The following is a 13,947-nucleotide window of genomic DNA, read 5'->3' as shown; positions in this document are numbered from 1 at the left end:
CCACCCCCACATCTAATTTAGACATCCTTAAAAGGAGTTCAAGCATTATGTATGGTAGTCAAACCCCCCCTAACCAACCCCCCCACCACCCCGTAATTGTCACCCTGACTTTAATAAATCTAGTGGTAACCTGTTTCCTCCTTCAGCGGGTCTCTTTCCTGGTTGGTGAATTCCTCCTCATCCTCAGTTTGGCTCAGTGATGTGGATCTGGAGCGTTTCGGGGTCTCGTCTCCGTCTTGCACCTCTGCGGGCTGCAGGAAGGCCGTGTGGATGTCCCGGATGTGAGCCTTCAGCTCCTCATACGACTCTGCACGAAAATCACAGCCATCGCACTGCAGCCCTTCCATCGCTCAACACTCCCTGGAGAATCAGGGAAACCTGGAGAGAGACACAAGGAGAGAACGCTGGATGAGTACAACTATAAAGTAAATCCTAATGTTTAAAGTCTGCATAAAACGTCAGCATGACATGGAAGTTAAGATTGTCCTTTTTTCCTCTATCGTGAAGTACATCCACTCGAAAGGGTTTTAAAAATTAGAAAAAAATATATCAGGAATTGAGAAAAATTGACAAACAGATGAAACAAGCAGAAACAAGACAAGCCCTTTTAGCCTCACCCTAAAGGACTGATTGCACCACCCTACAGTACAGATAGCTCCACTCTAAAAGACTGATAGCACCGCCCTTCAGGACTGATAGCTTCGCCCTAAAATATATAGCTCCGCCCTCTAAAGGTCTGATAAAGGACTGATTGCACCGCCTTACAGTACTGATAGCTCTGATCGCTACACTGATAGCTACACCATAAAAAATGGATAGCTTAGCCCCTTTAAGGACTGATTGCATCCCCCCAAAGACTGACAGCTCCGCCCTAAATGACTGAAAAGATGCCCTAAAAGATAAATAGCTCCGCCTCCTAAATGACCGCCCCCTAAAGGACTGATAGTTTAGCCCCCTAAAGGACTGATTGCACCACCCAACAAGACTAATAGCGCTAACCTAAAAGACTGATAGCTCCGCCCTCTAAAGGACTGATAGTTCTGCCTCCTAAAAGACTGATTGCACTGCCCTACAGGACTGATACCTCAGCCCTAAAGAACTGATAGGTCCGCCCTAAAGGACTGATAGGTCCGGTCCACCCTCTAAAGGACTGATAGCACCGCTCTTCAGGACTGATAGCTTCACCCTATAGGACTGATTGCACCACCCGAAAGGACTGATAGCTTTGCCCTAAAGGACTGAATGCACCAACCTATGTTACTGATAGCTCCGACCTAAGGGACTGATAGTTCCGCCCTAAAAGAGTGATAGCTTTGCCCTTAAAGGACTGATTGCACCACCCTACAGGATTGATAGCTCCACCCTAGGGGACTGATAGCTCCAAAATTAAGGACTGATAGCTCCGCCCCTAAAGAACTGATAGCCCCGCCCCTTAAAGGACTGATAGTTTTGCCCCCTAAAGGACTGATTGCACCACCCTAAAGGACTGATAGCTCCGCCCTAAAGGACTGAAATCTCCAACCTAAACGACTGATAACTCCGCCCCTAAATGACTGATAGCCTCACCTCCAAAAGGGCTGATAGCTCCGCCCCTAAAGGGCTGATGGCACCACCACCTTAAGTACTGATAGCCTCGCCCTAGAGCACTGATAGCTCTGCCCTCTAAAGGACCGATATCACAACCCCCCTAAGTACTGATAGCTCAGCCCGCTAAATGACTGATAGCTCCGCCCTAAAGGACTGATAGTTCCTAATTGACTGACAGCGCCACCATAAGTGAATGATAGCCAAATATGCCATACACATAAAATTGTATATAAAAACTAACAAAAAAATTAAATAAAATAAAAGTTAATTAATTTTAAATAAATAAATAATAATAAAAAATTATAAAATTTAATTTAATAAAATAAAATCAGAAGTCTCTTATGAGAAACAACTGTAGCCCAAACAGGACATTTAAAAATAACGCTTCATAGCACAGCATTTCCCAGCAAGACAAAGGCCATCTGAAAACGGGACACAACAGAAGAATCTCAGTCTGCATTTCAGTGCAGTGGTCAGTCTGCTTGAGGAACAATAGCTGAGGAGGGATTATGGGCTGATTGTTCCATTTTTTGATGCAGTGGGGATAAGCCTGGTTTGGAGCACACACACCCCGCGGGCCGGGCCGGTATTTTACATCCGCATGTTCATCAGATTGCATCGAGTTCTTCTGAAATAAGATTGAGTGAATCCGCCGAGGGATGAGGAACGCTCAGAGATGCTGGATTATGGGATGTGTGGCATTATTATATCTGTGACCCGAGAACAGCTGAGAGCAGACCGTGCAATCAATCAGCTTGAAACACAAGGACCATTCGCTCCCTGATCAATACTTTTTTCATTAATACACACACCGCACACACACACAGATAGCAGCCAAAAACTAATGCTCATCCTATTAAATGGGAACTCTGCCACATTGTATTGTATTGCAAAAAACAATAAAAATGTTTCAGTGAAAATCTGCTGCAGAATTGAATAAATGAATGATGAATTAACCAAAATAACTTAATGATTAATTAAATGAATGAATAAATGGAAAAATTGTATGAATTATAATTAAATGAATAATTAAACGAACAAATGAATAACTGAATGAATGAATAATTGAATAATAAAGGAATGTATAAATGAATGAATGAATAATTGAATGAACACATGAATAACTGAATGAATAATTGAATAAATAAATTAATGTATAACTGAATGAATGAATAATTGAATGAACACATGAATAACTGAATGAATGAACAATTGAATAAATAAATGAATGAATGTATAATTGAATAATTGATTGAATAAATTAATGAATGAATGTATATTTGAAAGAATGAATAATTGAATAAATGAATGAATGCATGTATAATTGAAAGAATGAATAATTGAATAAATGAATGAATGCATGTATAATTGAATGAATGAATAATTGAATAAATGAATGAATGCATGTATAATTGAATGAATGAATAATTGAATAAATTAATGAATGAATGAATATTTGAAAGAATGAATAATTGAATAAATAAATGTATAATTGAATGAATGAATAGTTGAATAAATGAATGATTGAATAAATTAATAAATTAATGTATAATTGAATGAATGAATAATTGAATAAATTAATGAATGAATGTATAATTGAATGAATGAATAATTTAATAAATGAATGAATGTATAATTGAACCAATGATTGAATAAATGACTGAATAATTGAATGAATGATTGAATAAATGAATGCTTTAAAAATAAGCACTTTTAAATACCTTTTCATTAATACAGTCATACAAATGAATGAACAAATAATCATTGAATAAATGATTTATTAAATTACTGAATAATTGAATGAATGAACAAATAACTGAATGAATTAACGAATAAACGATTGAATAAGAATGATTTAATAAATGAATAATTGAATCAATAAATACACAATTGAACGAGTTAATGAATTAATGAATGAATGAATAACCAAATTAATGATTTCATAAATTCTTAATTTGTCATGATTACCAGCGATCTAACCACCAGAGGTCGCTGGTAAACACTCACATTCACATAGACTACATCTTATGAACTACAAATTCAGTCATGCCACACACACACACCTGCTCCAAGTCTCCACTGATTGGACTTCCACAGCTGACGCTGCTTCTGTACTAATCACACACACACTACTTTAGCAGCACACACACTCACTTCCTGGCAGAGTCTTCTGTAACACGTGGATGACAGAGACAACATTAGGATCCAAGTGCAGGTTTATTCGGTAGTCAGGCAAGCAAGGGTCAACACAGGTGCAAACAGATGAATAAAGGCAAATCCAGAATCGTAGTCATTATAACAGGCGAGAGGTCAGAAGGCAGGCAGTGAACATGGATAAACAGACAAACTTGGCAAGGGTCAAAACACTGAGAAACAAGACTAAGGAAACCGCGTTGAATTGTCACTTTACAGGCAAACAAGACTTGGCCAGGAAGTGAGTGTGTGTGCTGCTAAAGTAGTGTGTGTGATTAGTCCAGAAGCAGCATCAGCTGTGGAAGTCCAATCAGTGGAGACTTGGAGCAGGTGTGTGTGTGTGGCATGACTGAATATGTAGTTCATAAGATGTAGTCCATGTGAATGTGAGTGTTTACCAGCGACCTCTGGTGGTTAGATCGCTGGTAATCATGACATAATTGAATGAGTGATTGAACAAATACCTGAATGAATGAATAAATAACTGAATGATTGAATGCTTTGATTATTGGCATCTCTTTAAAATATTTCAGTAAAGAGCTCCAGACTTTCTAAAGCTATTGGCTTTTTTTAAATAGCAAATTTAAACCTGCACTGAAAACGGTGTTAAACACCACTTGGAAAATAATTCAGCTGCATATATTTGGAGATAAGGTTCACAAAAGCTTCAATCATATCATATATTCTTATTATATAAATAAAGTGCTCAGTACAATATTTTCATCAATTTCTCTGTGAATATAGGCAATATATTGTGGTGCATTTAAACAGAATAGTTTTATTAAGCAGATATATCTATTAAAATAGGAGTTTGGTCAATGAACATCTTTAGGAATTGAAAGAGAGTACATTTAAATGTAAATAAATAATACAATTTATATAAACTAGCTACAAAATTTCAACTAAATCATATATGTTAAATGTTTTGTCTTAATTATTTCTCTCTATTAAAGTTGTATTTAATATTTTTCCCCCTGACATGTTAATTTGTGAGTAGCGTGTGAGCTTCAGTTTTTTATCTCACTGTGAAGCATCCTGTAGGAAATATTCAATGTAAAAGAGAGATGTGTGAGGGGTCAACTCATATAATAAACCTCCAGCACTGCCAAGTCTCATATCTTTCTCTTTTCTCTCTCTATACACACAACAGCTCCTCTCGCAGTGAATGGACAGAGTGTAAACCTGCTTTTCTTTCATCAGTTTATTCTCCATCTGATCTGTGTGGCAAGGACAGAAATATGAGTGACTATAGCTGCAGATCTGACAGAAATCAACAACACAGATCCTTCATTCATCAGGGCTCACAGGTTCTGTGGCTGATTTCTGCTAAAGGCCAGAGTCAAGGCCAGTGTTGATGTGTTTAGAGCAGAGCGACACATTATTGCAAACCTTGAAGAGTGTAAAAACACACACAGAACACACTCCGCTGTACACAACACTGCTCTACTGGTGTTTCAAACTAAATCAATCAATTTAGCAGTAAAGGAGACTAAAACACTGCCAAGAACAAGATTAGCGCAGACTTGACCTGCACAGCATGATAATACAATATGAATATGTTAAAAATGTAATGCCTAAATGTTCATATCTGGAATAAATATCAGCAGCTAAGTTACCATCCACCTATTTTATGTGCATTTTTGCAATATCACATCAAAAAATGCTTGACGGAAACACCAAGATGTGCATCAATTCTGAAAATTGCACATAAGATTTGATGTGCAGAACTGAGTGGAATAAACATTATATCAGATAAGAAAAAAAGATGCAAACACACTTACTGAATAAATTCCAGCATGTGACTTTACTTTAACAGATCATGTGATTATAAAAATATGATTGACAGTACTCACTTCACTTGACTTGCATGTGGGAAAAAATAATATTCCAGAGCCTTCTGTGCATCGTCCAATCAAATCCTGCTAGCTAAAATTCACACCAACCATTATTATAGTGTGAATCACTCCGAACACCTCAGCAACCACTCAGAACACTGTAGCAACTGCCTAAAGGCCACTCAGAATACTCTAGCAACCATCAACACCCTAGCAACTACCTGCACCATGGCAATCAATCTAGCAACAACTACTAACATCTGCTTAGCAACCACTCAAACCACCCAAGACACATCAAAACATCTTAGCAATCACTCACAACAACCTAGCAACTGCCAAGAAACCACTCAGAACACCCTAGCAACCACCTAAACCCTGGAAAACACCTAACAACAATTTAGCAACCATCTAACAACTTCTCATAACACCTTAGGAACCACTCAAACCACCAAAGACACCTCTCAAAACATCTTAGCAACTACTCAAAACACCCTAGGAAACGCCTAAACCCTGGTAAACACCTTAACAACAATTTAGCAACCATCTAGAAACTTTTCAGAACACCTTAGGAACCGTCTAGCAACCACTCAAACCATCCAAGTCACCTCTCAAAACATCTTAGAAATCACTCAGAACACAGATGCAACTGCCTAGAAACCACTCAGAACACCCTAGCAACCACCTACAATCTGGCAAACACCTAACAACTTAGGAACTTACTAGCAACCTCTCAAAACACCTTAGCAACCACCTAGCAACCACTCAAGCCACCTCTCAGAACATCCTAGCAACTGCCTAGAAACCACTCAGAAAACCCTAGCAACTACCTACACCCCGGCAAACACCTAAAAACTTCTTGGCAACCATCTAACAATCTCTCCGAATACCTTGGGAATTGCCCTCCAACCACCCGAGTCACCTCTCAAAACATCTTAGCAAACATTCAAAAACAACCTAGCAACTGCCTAGAAACCACCCAAAACATCCTAGCAACCACCTACAATCTGGCAAACACCTAACAACTTAGAAACCATCTAGCAACCTCTCAAAATATCTTACCAATCGCCTAGCAACTACCCAAGCCACCTCTCAAAACACCCTAGCAACTACCTAACAACAATTTAGCAACCATCTAGTAACCACCCAAGTGATCTCTCAGCACATCTTAGCAATCACTCAGAACACTGTAGCAACTGCCTATCAACCTCTCAAAACACCTTAGCAACTGCATACAATCTGGGAAACACCTAACAACAACTTACCAACCATCTAGCAAACATTCAGGATACCTTAGCAACCGTCGTCCACCACTCAAACCACCTTTCAACACATCTTAGAAATCACTCAGAACACCCTAGCAACCACCTAACAACATAGGAACCATCTATCAACCTCTCAAAACACCTTAGCAACTGCCTAGCAACCACTCAGGACACCCTAGCCACCTCTTAGAACATCTTAGCAATCACTCAGAACACCGTAGCAACTGCCTAGAAACCACTCAGAACACCCTAGCAACCACCTAAACCCTGGCAAACACCTAACAACTTAGCAACCATCTACCAACCTTTCAGAACACCTTAGCAACTGCCTACCAACCACTCACACCACCTAAGCCACCTCTCAACACATTTTAGCAATCCCTCACAACTCCCTAGCAACTGCCTAGAAACCATTCAGAACACCCTAGCAACCACCTACAATCTGGCAAACACCTAACAACTTAGGAAACATCTATGAACTTCTCAAAACACCTTAGCAACCACCTAGCAACCACTCAGAACACCCTAATGACCTCTCAGAACACCTTAGCAACTACTTAGAAGAACATCCAAAAGCAACAGCCAAACACCACTCACACTCAAAAGAAGAATTATAACAAGACTCATCTCCAAAAGGTGGTGTACTCATTTTAGCAGAGCACTGTATTTTGAGTAGCATACTTTAACTCAAGTAATGGTGCTTTTACTTGAGTACATTCTTCAGGACTCTTTTAACCACAGATGATGCACGGATGTTTAACACTCCAGTGTTTGCCAAAATCACCAAATATGCTGAAGCAGTATTCATCCTGACGCTACACTGATCTCACAACAGCAGAGAAGAACAGGTTTGATGGCTGAACGGCAGGAATTTCTGCTAGATGAGAAGGAAATGAAGACACCGGAGCTCTCTCACACCTCTGCTTATCACCTGTGGCCTGAAAGTGTAAAATCAGACACCGGTTTCAGGCCTCCTGCTGAACAACACCGCCAGTGTCCCAGGGCAGATCCTCCATTGTGTCTGGAGCTCCAGTTTCAGCTGCGCCCGGATCTGATCCCACATTTTAGAGCAACTCTAACACAAATACTATCATCTGGATCCTCCTAAGGGAACTGAGAACCATTGGGGAAGTTCTGATAAAGTTCTGCAGAAAAAACTACTAGAATGATTGCATAAATCTTTAAGAATAACTTCCTAATACACTTTATTTGGACATTCACTTAAGCAGACTTTAAAAAACGCCTTTCATACTTAGAGTTTGTATCTTGTTTCTAGTCCAAATTCTTAAATCAAGAAGCATTTTCAAGACAAGGCAACAAATATTGTCTTGTTTTCAGAGTCATAATTATGTTTCTCCTTAAAACAAGCAAAATAATCTGCCAAATGGGGAGGCTAAATGATGTTATTTCAAAGCAAAACAACATTATTTAGCTTGTTTAAATAAAACTCACTTCATTTTTAGATATTTGGACTAGAAACAAGACAAAAAAAAACTCTTAGTTGTTGGTGTTTTCAAGAGCACATTGAAAATCATGTACCGAAATGTCAGCAAAATCTTACAATGGAGTCTTCCATTAATATTTGCACCCATAAACACAATAAAAGAGATTTTAAAAAGAGAATGTTCAAAAGTAACACCTAAAAAAAAAAAAAAAAAATTTCACGTTTTAGATTTGGCAAAAGTCTTCACTCAAAGAGATGTGCAGTATGTACAGTAGTCTGCTAAAGACTAGATTGTTACAAAAAAAAACATTGCACCATCAAGCCATCATTGTTGAAACTTTCTCCAAGATTAACAAACTAACAGGACAACTTTCTCAAAAATGTGGATCTTTAGCCAAAGTAAAGTGTGGTCACACCAAAAGCTGATTTTATTTAGTTACAAGAATAAAGACGAAAAATAATAAAGCATTATTTTGACACCATTCTCACTATAGAGAAGTAGCTGAAACTTCCCATGGGTTGGTTGTTCCAAGCGTTTTGGAGAACTTTCCTACTGGCAACCAAAGCAAGCTTGCCAAATGAAAACTTTTTAATCAAAAAATAAATAAAACAACGACAACAACATAACGCATTTGGAAGAAGATTTTGTACAGTATGGAAGCGTGATGTACAGCATGTACAGCGGTCTGCTAAAGACTAGACGCTTCTTGAATCACTTATTCTAAAATGCTTTTGAGCCAATGTAGAAACTTCTCCAAGACAAACAAACTACAAGGAAACTTTCTCAAAAATGGTGCAAATGTGCATCTTTAGCCAAAGTACAGTGTGGTAACACCAAAAGCTGATTTCATCTAGTTAGTAAGGGTAAACGGAAAAATAACCATTTTAAAGCATTATTTTTGACACCATTCTCACTATAAAAGAGTACCTAAAACTGGTTGTTCCAAGCATTTTTGGAGATTTTCCTACTGGAAAACCAAAGCATGCTTGCCAAATAAAAACTTTTTTGCCAAAACAACGACAACAACAAAAACATAGCACATTTCACCCAAAGTGATGTACAGTACGTACAGTGGTCTGATGATAAATAGATGCTTCACAAATCCCTTATTCTAAAATGCTTTGAAATTATACACTTTGAGCCATCAATGCTGAAACTTCTCCAGATGAACAAACTACCTAGAAACTTTCTCAAAAATGGTGCAAAGGTGGATCATTGGCCAAAGAAAAGTGTGGTCACACCAAAAGCTGATTTTGTTTAGTTACAAAGGTAAACTGACAAATAATTCAGCATTATTTTTTTTGATATTCTCACTATACAGCGCTTTATAAAACTTCTCACAGGACTCGGTTGTTCCAAGCATTTTTTTCTAGCAAGTTACCAAACATGTTGCATAACAATCCTCTTCTTAAAAAATTACATTTTTCCTGGAACATTTGGCTTAACTATTCTTTATTTTTCAATGTCACAATGTGTTTAAAGAACAATTTTAAAGTCATGTTCCCAAACGCCCCCAAAATCATAAAATAGAATCTTGCCTTAATGCCTTTCATTAGCGTAATCAAAACATTCTTAAATGATCAGAACATTCAGAAATCAAGCTTTCAGAACTTGACAGCAGCATGTTTGTGTTAGCTGGGAACAGTTAGCCGTTATTAGATTCTGACGGTATGATAACCTTGGATAAAACATCACGGTATCTTGGTATTTGTGATTACTGCTGTGGAAATAAGTTCTTTTAAATGTTTGGGTAAAAAACAACAACTTTTTCCCCATTGTATACACAATATATTTTATTTTAAGAAAGATTGAAAATATTTTTGGAACAGTAGCTGTTGATGTGGATGGTCATTTTCTGCTAAATATAATGTTGCCCCTAATAAACTAAGTAAAATAGTTGTAAAAAAAACACAGAAAACCAAAACGTACATATACCGTAGGAATGGTATAACAGAAAATTTTAATGCTTTAAAACCTTGACTTTTCCAAGCCTCGGTGAACCTTGAAACCGGTTATCATCCCATGTCTAGCTGGGAATCACACATTTGAGCCATCAATGTAGAAACTTCTCCAAGATGAACAAACAACAAGGAAACTTTCTCAAAATGGTGCAAAGGTGGATCTTTGGCTAAAGTAAAGTGTGGTCACATCAGATGATTGATTTTTATTTAGCTAACAAGAGAAAATTGCAAAATAACTGCTTAAAGGATTATTTTTCATATTCTCTCTATAGAGCACTACATAAAACTTCTCACAGGACCTCACAGATCAGTTCTTTGAAGCATTTTTGTAGAATTTTCTGGCAAGTTTGTCAAATATGTTTGCATGTCAATCCTCTTCTTTAAAAATACCCTTTTTCCCCTGAAACATTTTAGCTTAACTATTCTTTCTTCCTTTTTTAATGTCACAATGTGTTTATAGAACATTTAAAAGTTCGTGTTCTGAAATGTCACCCAAAATCATAAAATAAAATCTTCCCTTAATATTTTCATTACCATAATAAAAGCATTGCTAAAAGAACAGAACATTCAGAAATAAAGCTTTCAGAGTTGACAGCAGCATGTTTTGACTTTTGAGCCATCAATGTAGAAATTTCTCCAGGACCAATAAATACAAAGAAACTTTCTCAAAATGGTGCAAAGGTGCATTTTTGGCCAAAGTAAAGTGTGGTCACACTAGATGATGACTTTATTTAGTTAACAAGAGTAAACTGAAAGAGAAATTGCTTAAAGCGTTATTCTTTTGGTATTCTCTCTATAAAGCACTACATAAAACTTCTCACAGGACCTCACAGGTCGGTTTTTCCAAGCATTTTGTATAATTTATGTCAAACAGTTTGCATTACAATCCTCACATTAAAAAATAACCTTTTTACTAAATAAATTTTAGCTTAACTATTCTTTCTTCCTTCTCTAAACACATTGTGACATAGGAACATTTAAAAGTCATGTTCTGAAATGTCACCAAAATCATAAAATGAAATCTTCCCTTAATATTTTCATTGCCATAATAAAAGCATTGCTAAAAGAAAAGAACATTCAGAAATAAAGCTTTCAGAAGTTGACAAGTTTGCGTTATCTAGAGATTACACTTTTAAGCCATCAATGTATAAACTTCTCCACAACAAATAAAATACAAGGAAACTTCCTCAAAATTGGTGCAAAAGTGGATCTTTGGCCTAAAGTAATGTGCTGTCACACCAAAAGCTGATTTTAATTCCTTCACAAGAGTTAAACTGAAAATAACTGCTTAAAGCATTATTATTTATTTTATATTTTCACTATAGCCCACTACATACACTTTGATCAGCTGTTCCAAGCATTTTGGATTTTATTGTAGCAAGTTTCCCAAACATGTCTGCATAATAATCCTCCTGTTTTTATCTTAACATCTGAACTATTCTTTCTAAATGTCACAACACGTTCAGAGAACATTCAAAAGTCATGTTTTGAAATGTCACCAAAATCATAAAACAGAACCTTCCCTTCATATTTTTAATAACCATGATAAAAACATTGTTAACAGAACAGAACATTCAGAAATCAAGCTTTCAGAACTTGACAGCAGCATGTTTGTGTTAGCAACTAGTGATGTGTGCAACAGGGATGCACACAAATATAAAAACAGGACACATAAGACAACACAAACTGCCTGCAGTAGTGCATGGCTCTGAGCGGCAGGTCCTTTAGTGGCCGGCTGGACTAATGGCTGAAATCTGTGAGTGTTTGATGTGCTCTGGCAGCCAGCGAATGCCACAGATCCTCTGAGCTTCAAGGGCAGCCATTTTAAGAGCAGCAGCAGCAGCAGCAGCGTGTGCCGAGGTGTTCAGGCAGAGCGTAACATGGACTCGCAGAATATGATCCTCTCGCTGCCACTGGAGAAGCAGCTGACAGGAATCTATCTAGCAGATGGTAACGCACCCAAACCCTTCAGCCTGCACCGACTCAGCCACAACCACAGGAGGGAAAAAAGGAAAACTCTTCTGCATGCCTGTCCGAGCTCAGCTCCTCATATTTTCAACATCTTGGGGTTTCAAAAAACAGATCAGATTTTTTGTACATCCAGCAGAAGATTTCACTCAATGTCATTTACAGGAGGTGTGGGACTGGAGCATGTGCAGAAAGAGATGCTGGACTGGATGATTATTGATAAAATGCTTGTTTAACGGGCTTTTTTTTTTAGATTATTTGGCTTGAAGTGCCATCAATGATGATGAAACTTCTCTAAGATGGACAAACTCTCCTCAAACTTCTTAAATATTTGCTATGCACACAACATTTTAAAATAGCAGGACATTCAGAAATAAAACTTTCTTAGGGGATTAAAAACATCACATATTTACACCCAGCACACCTAATGTCATTTGCAGTAGGTGTGGTACTGAGTATGAGTGAAGATGCTGGAATAGTTGATTCTCTATTAAAATGCTTGTTTTAAAGTTGTTTTTATTTCACATCTTTGGCTACATCTTAGTCCTTACCCTAAGAGGAGGAGTTCAAGTATCTTGGGTTTTTTTTTTTTCACCGAGTGAGGGAAAGATGGAACGTGAGATTGACAGGCGGATTGGTTCAGCAGTAATGCAGTCGATGTGTACCGGTCTGTTGTGGTAAAGATGAAGCTGAGCCGAATGGCCAAAGCTCTCAATTTACCGCTCAACTCTACATTCCTACTCTCACCTATGATCAGAGCTTTGGGTCATGACTGAAAGGACAAGATCTCAGATACAAGCAGCGAAATGAGTTTCCTTCGCAGGGTGGCAGGGGCACACCCTTATAGACAGGGTGAGGAGCTCTGTCACCTGGGAGGAGCTCCGAGGTAGAGCCCACTGCTCCTCCACATCTACAGAAGTCAGCTGAGGTGGCTCGGGTATCTGTTTCGGATGCCTCCTGGACGCCTTCTAGGGCGAGTGTTCCCAGGCATGTCCCAAAGGAGGAGGCCTCGGGGAAGACCCAGGACACGCTGGAGGGGGACTATGCTCTCTAGGGTGGCCTTGGAATGCCTCAGGATTTACCCTTAGGAGCTGGAAGGAAGTGTCTGGGGAGAGGGATGTCTGGAGTTCTCTCCTAAGGACTGCTGCCCCCCGCAACCCCCGGCCCCCAAATAAGTGGTGAAACTGACATGACATTGAAATACTTTGGATTGAGAGTCCATTCAATGTTGAACACTTCTCTAAGATTGACAAACTGATCTCAAGCAACTTTTCTTAATTTGCATAAACAAGATTAAATCTTAGAACATTTTTTAAAAAAGGCATTCAGACATAGGGCTTTTTTGTGACTTAAAGTACACAACATATCATCATTTTACATCTGGAAGAAGCTTTCATCCAATGATATTTACAGTAGTTGTGACAGTGCTGTGCTGAAGATGCTGAAATGATTGATTCTTGATAAAATGTTGAAACTTCTCCAGGATGAACAAACTCCTCTCAAACTTTCTCAAAAATGGTGCAAAGGTCTGTCTTTGACCAGAGTAAAGCGTGGTCACACCACATGGTGATTTTATTTAGCGAACCATTGCTAACTGAATAAAATATAATGTTTAAAGCATCATTTGTTATATTTTCACTGTAGAGCACTACCTAAAATTCCTAACAGGTCTTCACAGGTCTGTTGTTCCAAACCT

The 13,947-nt window shown here is 38.1% G+C and overlaps 1 protein-coding gene across 3 annotated transcripts in view; it reads right to left on the bottom strand.

Annotated features, from left to right (window-relative positions):
* The window catches only part of znf462 (zinc finger protein 462), a 93,888-nt gene that overhangs the window by 36,842 nt on the left and 43,099 nt on the right, over positions 1–13,947 (bottom strand). For all 3 annotated transcript variants that reach the window (XM_056446043.1, XM_056446044.1, XM_056446045.1), the window contains exon 2: positions 131–378. In XM_056446043.1, the coding sequence (XP_056302018.1) occupies positions 131–347 (217 nt within the window). In that variant the 5' untranslated portion in view covers positions 348–378. The remainder of the gene's footprint in view (positions 1–130; positions 379–13,947) is intronic.

This window comes from Danio aesculapii, chromosome 21 (genome assembly GCF_903798145.1).
Source record: "Danio aesculapii chromosome 21, fDanAes4.1, whole genome shotgun sequence".
NCBI lineage: Eukaryota > Metazoa > Chordata > Actinopteri > Cypriniformes > Danionidae > Danio > Danio aesculapii.
This window is presented reverse-complemented; position numbering and strand designations above follow the sequence as displayed.